Raw genomic sequence first — 19,711 nt, 5'->3', positions numbered from 1 at the left:
ACAGCCAGCCTGTGAGCAGGCATCTCCACTGTGGTGACCCACCTTGCACAGCCAGCCCCCCTGTCTCCCTTCCTCTGAGCACTATTTTCCTTCTTACTGCTGTTTTCACATGTGAGTCTGGTCTGGTAGTCATGTGAGCCCTGTGTTTGCAGTGGTGGCCTTCTGATCTTCCTCCACAGAGCACAACACATTGCCAGGACTTGGCCAGGAAAAGAAAATTTAAAAGTTTGGTTATCTCTAAATCCCCCAGGGTGCTGTCAGTTAAAGTCCAGTGTGAGCCAAAATGGTCCAGTGCCTTTCATAGCAATGGCCTGAGAAAGTCTTTTCCAAAAGACACTCCAGCTCACAGTTGGTCGTCCCCCAGCATGTCAGCCCTTCCTCAGCTAACCTTGTCGGTTACTAGAGTCATCAGAGAGAAAGAAAATAAAGAAAACATTCAGACAAAGAAAGCTCAGAGAATGGGTGTGATCAGTTAGCGTGCAGAGTGCTAATGCTGCAGCATCATTTTAGTGTGACCAGCTGAGGTTGCTCAGGGTGTGATCCAGCAGTCACACTGGACTAGCATAAGGAGGATTTGACCCCTCTGGAGAAAATGATCTCTCCTCAAATAGAAGAGCAAACCAGTGGTGTTGCAGTCAGCTTGGAGCCCCTGCGTGGCCTGGCCTGGAAGGGCTGCAGCTTCTTAAGGCCTGCTAACACAGCCACACCTGGGAGCAAAGCAGGAGCCTTGCTGCAGCTGTTCCCGAGCTGGGTTCAGTGCAGCCACGGCAGCGCAGGGCACAGTGCTGCAGAAGGGGACGGAGGGTGCCTGTGCTGCTGCCTGGCTGAGCAGTGCAGTGCCACTGCTGCCGGTGACTGAGCACCAGCGCAGGTGCAGCTGCAGGAGGCGCATTTGTAGACTCACCAGGCTCCCTGCAGCAGATTGAGCTGAAATGCATACTCTGTTTAGCTGGAGAAAAACATGAAACAGATGGCCAAGAAAAAAGCAGTCACCAAAATATTCCCAGTTGTCAGGATGCATGTTCAAAAAGCAGAACCAAACAGGGCAGGTCCTGCTGCATGCAGGGCTTTGGAGCATCTGCCCTGAAAGGAGGCTCAGGAACATTTTAAAAAGAACCTACAAACTGATCTGCTTCATCCTCCTCTTCATTTTGCTAATAGAAAAGCTTAACCCAGCTCTGTGATTTCCCTAGGTGGAAAGGAATCTTGCTGTATTAATCCAGGTGTTTCCTCCTTTGTGGCATGGTCTGTTTTCTACTAACCGTCTCTCCTTTTCCAGGGGCTTGTAGGGGCTTGGCTCTTCCTCTGCAGGCCTTGGCTCTTTATTTATTCTGTTCCTTTCATTCCTGTAATCTGTGTTTGTGTGTGCTTTTGACAGGTACAGATCGTAACCAAGAAGATTGACTTGAGTCATGTGACTTCCAAGTGTGGCTCACTCAAGAACATCCATCACAAGCCAGGTAACGCAGGAATTTATGGGGTGTGGGACAAAGGAAAGACTAATGTTGTATGTGCAGGAAAAAACATGGATGATACCGTTCTCTTTTATAGTCCAAAAGCAAATAAATACACTTAGGTAATACAAATAATATTCTACTTAACTAAATGTATAAAGACAAATATCTGGGACCACCTGGTTCAGAGATGAGATTAAAAGAAAACAATGCAGAAGGATACTGCTGGGACATGATGTCAGTTTGATAAAATACTGATACGCAGACTGAAGTTGGCGAAATACTTAAGCATATGCTTAGATCCTATGAAAATCAATTGGCCTGCAGCACATGCTTGCAGTTTGAATGTGTTGAAGATTTTATATTTTACTTAAATGTGCAGTGTGTTAGAATCACAGAATGGTTTGGTTTGGAAGGGACCTTAAAATCGTCTAATCCCAACCCCCCTGCCGTGGGCAGGGACACCTCCCACCAGCTCAGGTTGCCCAAAGCCCCATCCAGCCTGGCCTTGAGCACTTCCAGGGATGTGGCATTCACAGCTTCTCTGGGCAGCCTGTGCCAGGGCCTCACCACCCTCATAGTAAAGGATTTCTGTTTTTCCATGTTATTCTGTGCTTCTCTAAAATCACTAGACCCCAACTAAGAAGGAACTAATCTGAATGTACCCGCGTGCATCATGTCAGACTTTCTCCTGAGCCATTCCACCCTTTGTTTCCTTTTTCTGTGTAGGAGGTGGGCGTGTGAAAATTGAGAGCGTGAAACTGGATTTCAAAGAGAAAGCTCAGGCTAAAGTTGGTTCACTTGAAAATGCCCACCATGTACCTGGCGGTGGTAATGTCAAGGTAAGGGGACAGCCCTCGGGGAAAAGGCTACCACTCTGCCCTGGCCCAAATTCTGTGGTGAAATTACCAGTTACCAGAGCTGTGAATTCAGTGGTGGCTCTAAGCTGAGTGGGAAACGTTTGCTCAGCATCGAGCCCATTCACATGCCATTTGCTCCCTCTGGAATTTGGAATGATCAAGCTCACGTCCACATCTAAGATATATTTGAACCTTACAGTGAAACCTCCTGTAGTTTGTGCACTGGCTTTCCATCTAAATAAAAACCTTGCTTAGGACCTCTGTATAGCACAGGCATGATATAATAATATTTTATAGTGTGGATATCCCAGAGGATCAGGACTACTGTGTGAAACATGAGGAAAACATCTTGAAAGTAAGGTCACCCCCACAAGCATTTGAAAATACAGATTTCAGAAACAAATCACGATGCCCATAAAATGTCTGTTACATTCATACAGCTAAGAACAGTGGTAGTGCTCATTAGGGCATAGTAAGGGCAAATAGTAAGAGAAGACGTAACATAGTGAGCCAGTGATGCATTAAACAAGGTAAAAAAATCTTCAGTTTCAATCCTTCTAGGGACTGAAGAAGCTTCAATCCTCTTAGAAGTTCTTAAAAATAAACAAAAGGAGACCCAAATGATAATCTATAATGAGAAACTGCTGTGAATATATAATGCATTAAATTCTTTGCTTTCCTGGAACAGATTGACAGCCAGAAACTAAACTTCAGAGAGCACGCTAAAGCCCGTGTTGATCACGGGGCTGAGATCATCACGCAGTCACCAGGCAGGTCCAGCGTGGCCTCACCACGCAGACTCAGCAACGTCTCGTCCTCTGGAAGCATCAACCTGCTTGAATCGCCCCAGCTTGCTACCCTCGCTGAAGATGTCACGGCAGCCCTTGCTAAGCAGGGCTTATGAATTTGCTCATTTTGCGTTGTATGAAGTAATAATATTTAGGCATGAGCTCTTGGCAGGAATGGGCTCAGAGCAGGTGTTACATTCATTCTTTACCATGTCTAAAACTACGTCACATCCCAAGACTTGTAGTTATCATACAGTTAAGAGAAAAAAAAAAAAAGAAAAAAAAAGAAAAAAATAATTAAATAGATGCAGAAATTGGCCTGATCTCCATTTACAACAGGAAGACACTGGCTTTATATGGGCATACAACTGCAGTATGTTACATTGGACAATTATTGTTGCTCTGCTCTGTCTTGCATGGAGTACCGTACTATGATAAAATGCATTTTTACCTTTCATGTGCCTGAAGGCCATCCACCTCTTTCTGAAGAGCCTTGTTAATATCCCAAGTTGCTCATTTTGCTGTTCTGTTGATAGATGGGGGAAAAAGAAAAAAAAAAGTTGCCCATTGTAAGTTATTACAGGTTAGATTAAGAGTCTGCTTACCAGAAGGAAGGGCGTATAGAGAAATTCAAGTTTAATTTAAAAAAAAAAAAAAAAAGTGTTATTTTATATAAATAAGTAGAATAAAAGTTGAATTAAGTTATTAACTTTTTTTTTTTTGGACCTGGGTAATTATGTCAGTGTATAGCTGAAAAGCCAATAAATTATTTAACTAATAACTGAAACTAGTAGTTGAAAACATCCGAACAATGCTTGGGGAAGTGACGTAAAAAAGCTACTGAAAGCAAGCACTTCCACCCCAACGGACTTGTGTCTGATTAGAAAGTTGGTTAAGCGGCTAGATTTGTGTACGCACCACCGGTTTCACATCCTTTCCATCTGTTTAATACAGTATTATAGATATATATATTTCTCTGTGGTCATTTGTGATACGCCCTCCTCATATACTTGAATATTCTACTTTATTCACAGTATCTGTGTCTCTTGCACCCTTTGGTGTTGCAATTTTAGGTATGTAAAAGTAGATGTTAGCAGGGTTTTTTTTCCCTCTTCATAAAAACACATTTTAAAACGATGAAAACTTTTAGCATGAAGTTGCTTTCTGTAACAACTAAAAGCCGTGACCCTGTTTTAGTGCCAGATGCAAGTCTTTTCTGTGATGCTAGAAAAAGGATTCCTTCCCTCTTCCCCTCCCTTCTTTTTTTTCCACAAAGTTACAATTTTTGTGGGGTCCAGAAGTTTGTAAAACGGTCTCCAAAGATGGTTGGGTTTGGATTCTGGATTTTTTAAAAATCCAACATAGTTTGGCTTTTTTTTTTTTTTTTAACTCCTGTAGTAACAGTGAATGTTAGATTTATTTATTTTTTTTCTTTTGCTAAAGTTGAAACACAAAAACGAGTATTAAGATGTTGTTTCCACTCCTTCAGTGATGTCTTATGTATACGCTCAGGCACTCAGATAACAGTGATAAGCATAGAAGAGATGCCTGTAAATTATAGTACATGAATAAATAAATTGAGCTCCCTAGACTGGGCTGCCATAGCGATTAATCAATAAATAGGGCATCTGAAAATCTGAGCAAAGTGGGATTATATTGACTATAAAAAGTATAAGAAAAAGTGTGCATAAAATATAAAGGGCAGAGATATATAAACATCCAATCTAATGGAGTTACCTGCGAGAACTCCAGCGCTGTCTTATGGACACTAAGAGAACACTGAAGGTAATAAGGTAGTATTACTCATCAGCAGGTAGTAATCTGCTGATACTATATGTACAGTAGACATTATCAAATGACCAGTTTACATTCTTGCAGATTGTTTGATCTTTTCCTTTTGAAATCTCTTAACTAAACTTTGCACTGTCAGTTGAGCTATATTTGATACATGTATTAGGTTAACATTGTGTGTTGGAAGCTTTTGATCTGTTCTTTTTCTTCCTTAATTTGTATGTGTGCGTGTGTGTGTGTGTTGGGGTTTGAACCAAAAAGACTCATAGAGAACATTTTTATGTCTGTGGAGAAGGATTCTAATGATTAATAGCACAGGATTCCAAATAATTCAGGTAGTAAATGCACAGTTACTAAGCAGTAGATCTTCAGTGGACCAAATGAGGATTTTGGTTAAGCTGTCACAGCAGTACAAAGACAAAACAAAGTTATTAAATCTCTGTAAATTTTACTGAAAATGAACTCCTAACAGCCACACACATGACATTTCAGCTCTGCAAAAAGCTTTTTCACACTGTAAAGTACCTAATACTGTTGGTAAGTCAGCTCTTTTATACAAAGGACAGTGAGCTTAGAACCATGCTAAATGGGTTCTGATTTCTGCCTTGTATTTGTACAGAGTTAATTAACTCTTGCGTAGAGTTAATTGTATGAATTCACATGGAAACAAGTCAAAAGAGGTGCTTAAAAAGCCTCTTCCCATTTTTTCCAGGAGAGCAAAAGACAGAAAGAAGAAGAAGAACAAGAAAAACACATCAAACAGTATTTATATCACATCGCTCTGATCACACACTATAAATTAGCCTTGCAGTGTTTTTTTTATGCCTTTTGCAAATGTGGGTGAGAGAGTCTATGGTACTACTGAACCTCAGCTTCTCTGAGGCTGAACACCAGCTAGTGAGAACAGTGTTAACTTGTGACTCGTAGTTTTTTGCCTTTTTTTTTTTTTAAATTCTGCTTTTAAAATTGACATACTCTAGATAACAATGCTTAGATCATCCACCTATGAGTCCAAAGTTAGAGTGGTGTAACCCACCAAGTCATTTATTTCATGCATTAAAATGAGCTTTCTTGTCTTGATTCAGGCAAAGACCTCTATAATCGTAATCATCCTTCCATAGAAAGAATCCTAGAATGCTGTGGAGTTAGATGAAGGTAAAAGAAATCAAAGAGTTTTGTGCTGTTTAAAAAAAAAATAAAGTTATGTTACATGACTCTAGATGTTCACTGAAAAGCTCATATTAATCTAAACTTCTCAAGAAGAGTGTTGGTTTAAAAAAAAATGTTTTGTAAATATGTAATGTCCACTAAAGAAGATAGAGCCAGCTTCCTGGAAACTGCATCCATTGTGTTTCTTTTTGCAGGCATGTTGAGCCAGCAGGTATGTTGGGTGTTTGAGACCTAACTTTGTAACAAAGCAGAGATAATCCAGATAAACGGAACAGTGAAACCTGTTTGGATGGCTAGGGGAGAGCCCCAAATTAATAGTCTGTCAAATTGTAGAGACAAAAGGGGCTTCTGCCCCATCTGCAGAGTTCTGTTCCTATGTAACCACAAGCAGAAAGAAATCAAAGTTGAGCAAACCTCTGTCCAGCAACAATAAAGGAAAAACTAATATTGATGAGGGTAATTTTGTGCCCACTGGGGCCATGTATATTTTCACTGTACAGCAGTAAATGGTATTATCCATTCAGTGTTATGCTAAAGTACAGTAGTGACCTCATCGTGACTGCTTACAACTAGATGTTTGCCTATATACACGACCCAAAGGGAGTCGAAAGGCAGCCTGTGTGCAACCACATGTGAGCAGCAGTTTTTGCCGTGCTGGACCAAACACCGTTTGAAACCCAAGCACCCATGTCCCTTCAAAGGCAGATGCCTTGAAGAGTAGAACACGTTTGCTATAAAAACCGAAGCAGGTAGAATCTAGCCTAGGTGTGTGTAGAGTTCACCCTCTCGTCAGGTTGCTAGAGCAATTCCCGCTGCAACTCAAGCAATTCCCACTGCAGGAAGGTAAATTAGTTTCACACTTGGAAAAGTCAAGCATATAAAAGCCACTTCAACTTTAGCAAAGAGAAAAAGCCAACGAATAAACATGCTGTATGCTGGGATTTCAAGGAATACAGTCTGCTGTTACAAACCTGTGTTTTTTTCTGATAATTCTAGAGCCTGTTACCATAAGAGGCATTTCTTGAATGGCTGGTGGTAGGTAATTCATGTTTTTCAATCCAATTTGCAATTGTATTTGTTGCTGTATAGTGATTGTTTTGCAAAATAAAACCGCTTGTCATCTAATCGCTTGTGTTGGTTTCCACTGTTTGCCAAGGAGGTCTTTGTGCATTCAACCCCTGCATGAAAAACCACTGCACACACCTGCTGCTGTGCTCTGCCAAGAAAGGCCAGAGCAGATGAAGTCATGTTTTTCAGCCCTCTTATTGGCGAAAAATCTGATTTTACTGCTTGCGCCCTCATCAAGGCAGTACCCGTGGCCGCAGCCAGGCCGGGCCCCTCAGCTGCTGCCCTAAGATGGCGGACCGCGGGCCCTTCCCTCAGCGCCAAAATGGCGGGCGCTGGGGCGGGGCCATAGCGTGAGGCCATTGACAGACCCTGGGCGACCATTGGGGCACTGAGGGGACGGCGCCAGCAGGAGCAGGGGTCGCCGTCTGCCTTGGAGAGACGGGTGAGCGCCGCTGTGTCCACTCCCTGCAGTCTGCTGGTGTTGGGGCAGGTGGGAGGTAATGGGAGCGGCGGGTGGTGGGCTTTTGGGGCTGCCCTGAAAGGTGTTGAGGGAGCGGCCCGAGGTTTGGGGGCTGCCTGAGGTACTTTGTTGCTCTGGGGCTGCTGGTTGGGTTAGAACCCTTCCTCAGGTCGGTGTTGCAGGTGGAACACTCCAGAAAATGGGCCAGGACAGCAGGGTTTGTCTGTCCAGGTGCTTTCTCGCTGTGGGAAGCAGAAACCTCTCCTCACAGGCTGGCCTGCCGTGCTGAGGCCCACACAGGGCAGCTTCTGCTGCCTCCTCCTGCTCTGATACTTGCCCAAAATGGGTTTCAAGCCTGTGCCATTCAGGTACGTCATGACACAGATGAAGTGAGACCTTTAGCATCAGCTGCTCCTTGAGTTCTGCGTGTGCCACAGGCTGGGATCTCAGTAAGAAAAATGTCCCTTGAATATTGCAGTCCCAGAAGTAGGAGACTGAGTGGATTACCTGCAGTTGTCCAGCCTCTGAGTGAGCTGGACTTCTGACGTAATTCTGCAATGTTCATAAATAAATGCGGCCAACCTGAAAGAATCGTTAAGTGCTATTAATTATCCATTAGAATTATTGGGCACAAGGCAAAGCTAATATATCATCTGCAAAAGGGAAAGGATTAAAAGGTTGAGAACAAAAGCATAAATCCTCATTTAAGCATTTATAGCTAGAGTAATGGTTGCGGGCAGCTGGTAAGAACCCATGTCTTCCTTTCGAAGTGAATGAAGAAGAGATGGTGTTTTTGATGCTCCTTGTGTTTTATTAGCAGCACGTGGTAAGTGGTGTATTTTATGATTTGCTAGCAAGTTGTGATGTTGGAGCACTGTGGTCAGGAGCAGCTGCAAATCAGATCTCAATTAACTAGTTATTGTAAGCCAGGGTAGCCCAGGAATACTGCAGCAGTATTTGAAAGATATACAGAGGGTCTTCCTGTCATGTGTCTATCACAATTCGTTCCTGGCACTGTACAGGAAAATGGTAGGAAAAAAAAACAACACATGGGGAATGGTTTGGTAACTAATGGAATAGGAGATTCCCACTTCTGGAAAAAGGTGAACCTGTTTGGGTCTTCTTTTGTGTTCCTTTTTTGTTTGTTTGGGTTCATCTTGTTTTTTTTCAAAGACAAAGCAACAGTTCTGAACTACCTTTCTGTGTAATCCTGTGTGTACATTCACATGTTCGTGGTGCAAGGATTAAATGCCAGCTACAGGCGTGACTGGTATGGATGCTGGGCCAGCAGCTGGAGTCAGACTGGGGATGTAGGTACCCCTGAGCTGGTGGTGCCAGCAGCTGGAGAGCAAGAGAGTGAGGGTCTTAATGTCAGCAGCTGGAGGGACCACAGCTCATGGGAGCATCTCCACAGGTCCTGTAGGTGGTGTGTCCAGATTGCCAGCTTCTGTGGGCACCGGGGCAGCAGTGGGAGTCAGGCTGAGGACCAGATGAGTGAAGCAAGTGAGGGGCTTGGCACCAGTGGCTAGAGTGGGGCTGTGGGTCACAACCCACAGGTTGCAGGACCCGAGTGTTTGTCTTCTCCAAAGCTGGAAATTTGGGATGGGTAATTCCCTAACACACTTCCAGCTCGGCAAGCTGGTGAGTAGGAGACCCCGGGTCTGGGTGGGGATATCAGAAGGGTGGAGGGGCTGTGCTGGTGGGGGGGTACACAAGTGTGGAGCGTACGTGAGATGAGCTTGTGGGTGCGTGTGTGCTGCTCAGTCTGGGGCAGGGCTTTCATGAGTGAGCTTCACCAGCCGGCGAGGAGGGAGAGAGCTTGGCTGTCTGTACTGAAGTCTCTTGAGCGCCCTACAGAGGTGCAGTTGAAGGCAGCGTCTTGTCTGCAGCAGTCTCCGTGGCTGTGTTGGTGTCTTGTGTATACGTGCGAGTCCTTGGCATACAAGCTTAGCTTCGCTACTGACTGAAATCTGCAAACAGGAAAGCAGTAGCCTTGTCCATTGGCCTGTGATGGATGCCCTGGGTCTCTGGGCGCTGGTGGCCCAGAGGTGGTCCTGGAGGCAGGAGGAAACCCTGGGCCCAGGAGTGGCTGGAGGAGGCAGCTGCTTATCCATTCTCCATCTGTAAAGAGATTGTGATTCTGATCTCTTCTCTGCCTTTCTCCTACCGTCTCGTGCATTTATATTATCCAGAACTTAATTGGAAGCTGTTCCAAGGCACAAGCTTGACACAGCCATGATAGAAATAGTTTTTCCCAAGCATAATTGCATGAAGAACAAATTAAGGTGGTCTGCTTTTTCTTCTGCTTATTCTTGCTTCTGACCTACTCTGTCTATTTCCTCTGATAGCCCATTTTTTTCAGGTAGCTGTAGCTGTTCCCCTTCCTTGCTGTCTCTGTTGATGTGATGCTCTTCTCTGGGAAGGGTCAGAGACAAGAGAGAGCAAGTGGGACGTACCTGGTAGGCTCTTGGAAAAATGCAGAGCCAGATGCAGGGACACCTCATGCATGTGCTGAAGCTGGGATGATCGTGGAGCCAAAAGCAGCTCTAAAATGGAGGATGGATTGCACAGACAGGCTTGAAAGCATTTGTGCAAACATGGGTTGTGTTTAGCAGGGTTCTCTGCTCCCCAGTACAGTGTGCTGTGATAGAGGTGCAGCTAACGTGTGATAGTTCTCCTCTATATCCACGAACCATCTACCTGCATTTCCTGTGCTTCACAAAATTAGGCAAGTCGATTTTCGCTGCTGCGCTGTGCCCTGGAGTGCAGGCAGGTGTCATAGCAACTGCCCGGCGCTCGTCCTGGCTTCCAGCACATCTCATCTGCAGAGCAGCTCTAGTGGGAAGTGCTGTTTGGCAATACGTAACGCAGAGGTCTTTCAGAGGACGTTTTTGTCAAACTTAGTGCGCAATATTGACCTTCGCCTCCTGTTTTTTATTGTTTTGTGATTGCATCTTTTTTGTTTAAACAAAAGCCATATATACAATATTAGGAACTAAGGAAAGCAGGGGGCTGATCTGAAGTCCTCTTTTTGTGGCACCACTAGAGTGCTAGTGCTTGGGTGCCATCAAATGCTGACTGCAAATCTGAGGGCCTCCACTGCAAGCAAAAGTTCAGTATAGGTATTTAAAATCTTCTGGGCTATGAACTTCCTTCTCTTAAACTCGCAATTCCCAAGCTGCAAGCTGGTTTGCTTACTTACATGGGTAACAGAGTTTGTGTGTCCCTTGTGGTGGGGCTGGGGGCATTGTCTGCAAAACAAGGTGAAATAAATAAAATAAATAAATAAATAAATAAAATTGGCCCCTATTTGTCACATTAGGCTTGACAACATTCCTTTTTTTTTTTTTTTTTTTTTTTTTTTTTAAATAAGATGTGCACTTGACTCTTTACCTGTTGTCATTGGAAGCCATTAAAAATTACTGAGTTACAAACAGCTTACTTGGAGAAGGCCTTTATTTGGCTCTTGCATCAGTTAGATGAATTGATACCTCCTGTGTGTGTTTGTCTTAGTTACAGCTGCAAATTAACCCAGCTCTGCAGCTGGCCACCTTGAGCCCTCCCTGCTGAGGAGAGGACTTCTGGGTTCTGCTTACCCCTGAGTGGCTGGCCTGGACTGACCACGCAGTGCCTCTGGTGTCCCTGTCAGTCAGCATCTGTAGCAGCCTGTGAGTAAGCTGCAGTGCTCCTTCTGCTCTTGGGTCTGCTTCTGTGTAGCAGAGGATGGGAATAGTAAGCTCACAGTTAGAGTAGCAAGTAGGAAGGTGGTGTGAGTGGCTGCTACTAGAACACAGAACAAGGAGAGATGCCAACCTTGCACTTGTTGAGGCCTTAAAAAAATCAGTTGATTTCTTTTTCTTTAATTGCAAGTATCATTAAAACTTTCTTTGTCGTACTGTTTTTTGAAAGGGTGATTGTCACTGCCTTATAATTACTGAAACTCAGACTAAAATTAAATTTCAGACTTGTGGCTTACTGAAATTATGCTATATTCAATAACTTCATAATATATTACGGGACTGGAAAAAGCAATTCTTTAAAAACACATTTATCATTCCTAATGCATTGATTCATTTCTGACTGTCAGGGGGCATTCTGTAAGGGATTAAAACTCAAATTGACTTTCTAGACATAAAAGCTTTTTATGCAAGTCCTAGATGCATTGAGGGGATTGGAGATAAGGGAAACTTTTTTAATACATATCTTGCATGTAGAAGTAATTTGTTTTAATCAATTTTTCTCTGCAGTTAGTTCTTAAAAGATTTTTAGAAATCAAGGTTGTTTCCTTGTCCTCCCCTGTTTCTGACCTAACTTCGGGGGGGGGAAGAAAAACTTTTGTGTTTGAGTGAGCTAATCCTGAAACTAAAAAGGCCTTATTTCTGCTCACCAGCAGAAAAAATTACTGCTAGCCAAACAAAAGGAAACAAGCACACACACAAGGAAAAAAAAATCTTTAAAACTTCTTGGTTGTAAACATATTCTTTAGGCTTTATTTAACAGATTATCTCCCAAAAAACTGTTCTAATATTGCTTTTGTGCAAGAGGAGGATTTTAGTAAAGCGTAGACCCTGTGGGGTCCTGTTGTCCATGAGTACATCAGCTGCAGTCACTGCAGGGAAGCGCTGGCTTGGGCACCCAGAAACTCCTCCAGTAGGAGTAAATGCAGGTTATCCAAGCAGTGGCACTGGGTTTTCAGCAAATGTGTTCCACTACATACCTACATGTATAATCATCAAATCAAGTTGGAAGGGACTCATAAGGATCATCGAGTCCAACTCCTGGCACCACACAGGTCTACCCAAAAATTCAGACCATGTGACTAAGTGCACAGCCCAAACGCTTCTTAAATTCAGACAGGCTCGGTGCAGTGACTGCTTCCCTGGGGAGCCTGTTCCAGTGTGCGACCACCCTCTCGGTGAAGAACCTCTTCCTGACATCCAGCCTGAACCTCTCCTGCCGCAGCTTGATGCCACTCCTGCAGGTCCTATCGCTGGTCACTGAAGAGAATAGATCAGATCTGCACCTGCCCCTACACTACCCCTTGTGAGGAAGTTGTAGACTGCAGTGAGGTCTCCCCTCAGCCTCCTCTCCTCCAGGCTGAACAGGCCCAGTGCCCCCAGCCGCTCCTCATGCGTCTTCCCCTCCAGGCCTTTCACCATCTTTGTTGCCTTCCTCTGGACACTCTCCAACAGTTTCATGTCCTTTTTGTACTCTGGTGCCCAGAACTGCACACAGTACTCGAGGTGAGGCCGCACCAGCGCAGAGCAGAGTGGGATAATTCCTTCCTTTAACCGACTAGCAGTGCTGTGCTTGGTGCACCCCAGGACACGGTTGGCCCTCCTGGCTGCCAGGCACACTGCTGGCTCATATTCAGCTTGCTGTCAGCCACAGCCCCCAGATCCCTCTCTGTGGGGCTGCTCTCCAGCGTCTTGTCACCCAGTCTGTGGCCCCATTTACCACAACCCTTTGAGCCCTGCCCGTCAGCCAATTGCTCACCCATTGTGTGGTGGTTTTGTTTAGCTGTATGCTGGATGTTTTGTCCAGTAGGATCCTATGGGAAACTGTCAAAAGCAGTACTGGAATCCAAAAAGATCACATCAGCTGGTTTCCCCTGATTGACTAGATGGGTGAAAAGGAAATCAAGTTAGTCAGACAGGGCCTACCCTTCATGAACCCACGTTGGCTGGGACCAGTGACCGCATTGTCCCCCAGGTGCTCTTCAGAAACTTCAAGGATCAACTTCTCCAGAATTTTACCAGGCACTGATGTGAGACTGACAGGCCTGTGATTGCCAGGGTCTTCTTTCTTGCCCTTCTTGAAAATTGGCACAACACTTACAGCTTCCAGTCTCCTGGGACCTCTCCAGATTCCCAAGACCATTGAAAAATAATTGAGAGGTCCCGTGATGATGCCAGCCAGCTCTCTGCGCACCCTGGGATGAATCCCATCTGGAAGCATGGACTTGCATGGATCCGGGCAGAGCAGCAAATCCTGGAGGAACCAAATAAGTGGTGTTGAGCAGCTCCTCTCCTGTTGCAGGAAGGAATGACCTCAGTGAGCCTTTTTCTTTAAGTGCCTGATATTAAGTGGGGTAATTGAAAGGCCGTCAGAGATGTGGCTTTGAGTTCTGGGAGCATCTCTCCTTACACTTGCTATCTTTTTTTTTCTTTTTTTTTTTTAATTAATAATAAAAGCAATGGAATTTCACAAAATTCCTTGAAAAAATAATGGGCTAAGTGCTCCTCTCACTGCCCCTTCCCTCCCTCTGGAGGCACACAGGTATCTCCCGTCCCGACAGCCTTCTGCTCCCGGAGGGCTGCTGCCTTCCTGGACGGGAGGGACCTCTCTGAAACTTGCCTGAGGAGGAGGAGGAGGAGGAGGAGGAGGAGGAGGAGGAGGAGGGGGCAGCGGTGGGGAGCAGCCGTGTCCCGGGGCGGTCCCGGCCGGTGCCCCCCGCCCCTGCCCCCGCCCGGCGGCTGGCGGTGCCGGAGCTGTCCGCAGAGGGAGGTGCTGAAGGCAGGGAGGAAGCGGAGGGACGCGGACATCTTCGCTCCCCCAATTTCCTCCCTGCCTCCTGCAGCCATTTTGCACCAGCACAGCCGAAGGAGGCGTGTGTGTGGTGGGGGGGAACTGGAGAGGATGAAGGGAAGGGGGTAAAGAGTTGCGGAGAGCGAAGAGGCGGCCGTGGGAGAGCCCCCCCGGTATGACTGCTGAGCCTGCCTCGCAGCAGCAGCATCATGGTGAAAAGGAAAAGCTCCGAGGGCCAGGAGCAGGAGAGCGGCCGTGGCATCCCTCTGCCCATCCAGACCTTCCTCTGGAGGCAAACCAGGTGAGAGCAGCGAGCGCTGGGTGCGGAGAATACAGCTGCAACAGGGTGGGGGGGAGCTTGGGGGGGGGGGCAGGCCAGCTGCTGCCCAGTGGTGGGGAGGCAGCAGTGATCACAGCCGCAACGCGAAGATGAGAAACAAGCTGGTCATTTTGCACTCTGCGGAGAGCAATCTGTGTGTTTTGGGAACAGGGGAAGGATTTGAGGCAGTTTAATCCAGTGGCAGTCGCAGGCAGCTTCTTGATTTGACTTTAAAACATCGGCGTGCGTGTGTCTGTGCACCTCACCCCTCCTTGCTGCTCCCCGTCCACCCCCTTGAAGAGGACTTGTGGAGCTCGGGTACTAGGAGCAGCGTCCCTCGGTGCTGCATCGGACTTGCCGCTCTGCCTGCATCTTTATTTGCAGCCGTTCTGGAAGTGTAATCTATGCTTTATGCTTGGAGAGGTCAGCATGCAAACATACGTCAAAGTCTCACCCTATTTCATTGGATTGGAGAGTAATGATGTGTGAGGGGCAGGCTGAATGTATGGTTGGGGCTTTATGTTCCTTGTGGATCCTGGCTGTCTCCTGACTTGCAAGAATGTTAAACTGAAAACACCGAAGGGTGCGTGGGGGGAGGGTGGAAGGTTTGAAGGTTGTGGCTCTAATTAAAACCCTTAGTCACGAAAACCCTTTATCACACAGTTTCCACATCCTCCAAGAAACAATATATAATAGTATGACCCAATTAATGTGTTCCCCTCACCCTTTTTTCCCCTTGGTGTAACAGATTCGGTTCTGGAGGGGAATGACAGCAGAGGGTGGTTGTTTTCTAGCTACAGAGAACAGGCCTGCATTTCATCAGAAGCCTTCCGCGTCAGCAGGAATGGAGGGGAATAATTAATACAAAACTGGCACATGGATCCCTGGCTTAAAATATAGGCAGGGCAAAGTTCGGTAATATTTAACACTTGTTAAACAGAACATTGTGAAAACCTTTCAGTGTGGTAAAGTGGCTGAAAATTGTCTAACATAAGATTTAATCTGCCCTCAAGGCATGTCCTGTTCCCCACGGTTAAACTGCCACTTGGCATTTTAGTGTGGGTACTGTCTTCTAGAAGAGGTAGTGGAACTTTGGCAGATGTCATCAACAGGTATCTGGGCATTCTTCTGCCTTCCTTTATGCTGAGTTTCTCAGCCTTTTGCCAACCTTTGACATGAGAACAATTTTTAAATAACTAAACAGAGTTCAAACTTGAAGTATTGTCTTTCTAATACCTTTTTTTTTTTTTTTTCCCTCCTTCAGTGCATTTCTAAGACCTAAACTGGGCAAACAATATGAAGCTTCCTGCGTGGTATGTACCCATTTCTCTTTTTCAACTCTTTATTAGTAACTAACATTTTATGCAATGTGATCTGCCCCTGGTGGCTGACCAGCAAGCTTCTCAGCTCATCACAGAAGTGGATTTAGTCCTTTCAGCCTAATTTTGTACTTTTATCACATGAAGGATTCGAAACCTTTTCCCATCTAGAGAATTTAGATATTGTGCATAATTCTAGGCACAACAAAAAATTATTGCTTTTGGTATTAGTAATTGGACCGACACGGTAAAGAATGGTGCAGACAGACTGAGCTGAGACAAACTGGGTCTAAACTTGCAGTTCATCATGCGTGTATGTGCTCAGATGGGATTGATGTCATTTTGGTTTGTGGTTATTGGATTTTTTTCAGAGTTACAACACTGAAAATCTAAACATTATTAACAACATACTTTAACCAATACTTTCTACCATTGTGCAAAATGAAAATGCCTCCTCCATTGGAAAAGAGGGGACGGTATTTTAGCAACATAATTGAAGGGACTATTATGCAGATGCTGATAACTGTTATTCGTAAATGTATTTAGTATTAAATCTGAATCTAGCGTGTAGAGGGAGAAAAGGAAGACAAGCCGCAAGTTCAGATAGGATGGTTATCTAGGGAACAGCAGATAAACTGTTGCTGATCTTTGGATGACTTAAAATACATTAAGCAGTTGCAGCCAAACCTGACAGACTGGAAAAATGTGGTCTGGACATGTACCTTAATAGTTTAAAGTACTTAGGTCTCGCTGCAGCAATTTTCTGACTTCCTTCTCACAAGATATTAAGCTGGAGAAGCCCTAGCTTCTACTGACTAATTTTCCTCTAAGAAATACATAAATTTTTCAGGATTATTCCTAGATACCAAATACTGGCAGAGGACTGTTGTCTCAGTGTGTCGGTGGGTGAAATGCATGGCGGTTCTGGTACTTGGAGCTCAAAGCATCATCTCCGGTTTATACCACTGACAGCTCAGAGGATATAGCGTGGAGTTTGTTGCCTCACATCGTGCACGAGTCTCAGGAGTGTGCAGGAGCCATGGCTTGATGCACTGCTGATCTGAGGCTGTGGACCCACCTGTGAGCTTGTGTCTTCTGTTGCTGTTTGGTAGAGGGACAGAGCTTCCAGCCTGGATTGTGCCCCAGAATCGTGCAGTTACATACTGAACACACTGTAGTCCCAGCAAAATGCCTTGGTGCTGAAGAGTCACAGCTTGGGCGTGGATGAGCTTGGCATTTTTTTTTTAAACCAATTGCACCTCTGTGACCCAAGGTCTGTGGTGCCATGCTTTATAGGAAGCCCCAACACCCCAAAGGGTAGGAGAGCTCAGTGTCTCAGGAGATGGGGAGAATAAAGAAATGTGTTCACCATGAATGTACAGAGGCTGCATCAGTCCATGGAAAAGAGATCTGGGATTACCAAAGGCATTTTAGAATTATGTATGGCTCTTGCAGATATAAATATGGGGTTTTCGTGCAACTTTAACTAGCTTCCATGAAGGTGCAGTCTGCTTCAGCTGTTCAGATAAAGGAGAGCTTGATTCTTCTCCAGTTCTTAACATAATCATGAAATAATGAGCAAAAGCTTCCAAAGGTGAGGTTTCATTTTGAGGAAATGATGGGTTGCCACCTGAGCTGTTGTATCTGCCACCTTCTTTTGCCCTTTGCTTTCCTATTCCTAGCAATCCACAGGAATGCCTGACCACATCAACATCTTCCACATTATCTAGTAGGTCAGCAGGGTGCTGGGTAAGTGGGTGAGAGCTTGGCAGGTAGTTGGCTTATCTTCTGAAACATCAGTCTGCTTATCTAACACTGCTACATTGACTAGCCTGCCTAAGAATACTGTGCACCTGTTACACATGTACGATCTGTCCTTTTGAAATTATTTGCCAGAATGGTTCTAGGCATGCTACAGGCCATTAACTGTCTGACAGGACTGCACAGCGCTGTGTATTATTATTCTTGGCTCTAAACTTGCTGCACTAGGATTTGCTGCATATTGTGCATTGAGGAAGCAGATGCTGGAGGCCTAGATGCAGTCAGTACAGCATCTATTTTGTACGAGCAGATTGCTTTGCTGTACACTTTATAATTTTTAATACTCGAGTAAAATGTAACCCTTTCATTGTTTCCTTACCCAAACAATCTCACTGCTTTTAGTTGGGCTATGATTATGGGCATAAAGATAAATACCCCCCATTGTCTTAAACTGTCTAAATGAACCCGTGTCTCAGTTTAGATTTAATGTTCTTCTCCTCCCTCTTCTGAAGCTCTTCTGCCCTGACTCAATCGAATTTCTAATGTGCCTGAATAAAAGCTGTAAATGACCTCAGTGGGATGTATGTGTTACACAAAGACAATGTGTTTTTTGGGGTGAGGGTAAGGGAGTAAGGGATCGATAGTGATTTTTTTTCAGTGGTTTACAGTGACCATGGAAGAACCCAGGTGCTTTCTGGAGGATCCAGCAAATTCAAAGTTAATGTTTTTTTGTTTTGCAAATGTGGTTTTGTTGTTGTAAACAATTAAAGGGTAGACACGGAATAACATGTAAAAAGAAAAGCCATTGGAAATGGTTGTAGAAGACTGAATCTTAGGATGCAGGAATTTTCTCTGAATAAAGTGTCTGGCATCTGTGCTTCATTGTCAGTTGTACCATGAGTATCTTTTTTGTTAATTTTGCGATAGCCATGTATTCGTCAAAAACAGCACCTGACCCTTTCTTGTGCTCTGAGCTCCTAGATTAATGTTTTCGATCTTTGTAGGTACAGTTCTTACTTGGAGGACCTTCCCTAGACTGCCAATTCTGTCTGCTTGCATTTCAAGTTTTCCAGTCAGTCTGAAGTGACCTTAGCACTGGTTCTCTGCTTCCTACCATGATGCGGTCTGAACTTTGGGAGAAGAGGGCATTAAGAGAAATTCTGTTCTAGACAGCTCTATATGAAGCACAAAAGTTCTACAACAGTAGCTGTAAGAATGTGAGAGGGTTATTTCATGCCAAATGTGTGCTGCAAGAGGTCAGATCTCAAGGTATCTGGACAGAGATAATGGATGGGAAAAGGGGCAATAGCTCAGTAACCCTGCTGTCCTAACTTACTGCTTTTTTTTTTTTTTTAATTTTCCTTCCTCTCCTTTAGTCAGATCCTCTAGGGCTACTTCCCTGGAGGAGTGCTGCAGCTCTTCTGGCACTCCTGAGAGGATGGATCTGGGGGGCTGCCTTACATAGGGTGCTGCAGGTACGGCTTCCCTGGGCTGACAGCAGGGAAGCTCATAGGACTTGAGCAGAGTAGTACAGGAACCCATGGCAAAGCCCAGCAGGAGCTGTTCTGTTCTGTAGGGCTTCTCTAGGCTTCTTCAGGCAGCTACCTGCTCCCTCTCCAGCAAGAAGGTGACACATGCTGACCCTGATCACAAGGTGTTTGACGGCCTCTTTGATTCTTGGTTGGAGAGGAGGGCAAAAGGAGAACAGTAGCAGTGGGAAGGCAGCCAGGCCAGGCTGACCGCTATTCCCTGTGAAAACAGATGGCATCACCAGGCCAAAAGGAAGAACGCATGTGTAAGTGGCCCTGAGGGAGCTGAACGCACGCACACAGCCCTGCTGAAAGGGGCTGCCCTTTCTCCAGCCAAGACATAGCACCGACTTTCCTCGCTGCCGCCTTGGCTGATGTTCTTTATCCTCCTTTGACACAGGGGGTGTTGCTGTCAGGAACTAGCTTCTGTAAGTAGGTAACTTTGTTTTCTTAGCCAACTAGCAGCCCTGGGACTGTAGCCACAGACATATCCATGGCATTACAATATCCCTCTTCTGACTGACTTAGAGGGAGCTTGCTTTGGATGTTCTCATTTAACCTTCTCATTAAAGCATCTAACTCTTCACAGCTGTAGCAGCACCTGCTAAGTTTTTTGTGTGTGAAAGTTAGGTCTTAACGTCAGTGTATTCTTTAGCACGTCCTA

The 19,711-nt window shown here is 45.1% G+C and overlaps 2 protein-coding genes across 51 annotated transcripts in view; both read left to right on the top strand.

Annotated features, from left to right (window-relative positions):
• MAP2 (microtubule associated protein 2) overlaps positions 1-7,188 on the top strand; it is a 174,322-nt gene extending 167,134 nt beyond the window's left edge. For all 38 annotated transcript variants that reach the window (XM_038181829.2, XM_072040448.1, XM_027461374.3 and 35 more), the window contains 3 exons: positions 1,379-1,460; positions 2,184-2,296; positions 3,003-7,188. In XM_038181829.2, the coding sequence (XP_038037757.1) occupies positions 1,379-1,460; positions 2,184-2,296; positions 3,003-3,218 (411 nt within the window). In that variant the 3' untranslated portion in view covers positions 3,219-7,188. The remainder of the gene's footprint in view (positions 1-1,378; positions 1,461-2,183; positions 2,297-3,002) is intronic.
• A 279-nt stretch (positions 7,189-7,467) lies between these two features.
• The window catches only part of UNC80 (unc-80 homolog, NALCN channel complex subunit), a 133,939-nt gene continuing 121,695 nt past the window's right edge, over positions 7,468-19,711 (top strand). For 7 of the 13 annotated variants that reach the window (XM_038181808.2, XM_038181813.2, XM_038181807.2 and 4 more), the window contains exons 1-2: positions 14,060-14,420; positions 15,703-15,751. In XM_038181808.2, coding sequence (XP_038037736.1) covers positions 14,329-14,420; positions 15,703-15,751 — 141 coding nt within the window. In that variant the 5' untranslated portion in view covers positions 14,060-14,328. Of the gene's footprint in view, positions 7,574-14,059; positions 14,421-15,702; positions 15,752-19,711 lie in introns of those variants that run through there. The other 6 variants (XM_038181812.2, XM_038181815.2, XM_038181809.2 and 3 more) reach the window with 3 other exon arrangements.

Source organism: Anas platyrhynchos, chromosome 7 (genome assembly GCF_047663525.1).
Source record: "Anas platyrhynchos isolate ZD024472 breed Pekin duck chromosome 7, IASCAAS_PekinDuck_T2T, whole genome shotgun sequence".
NCBI lineage: Eukaryota > Metazoa > Chordata > Aves > Anseriformes > Anatidae > Anas > Anas platyrhynchos.
This window is presented reverse-complemented; position numbering and strand designations above follow the sequence as displayed.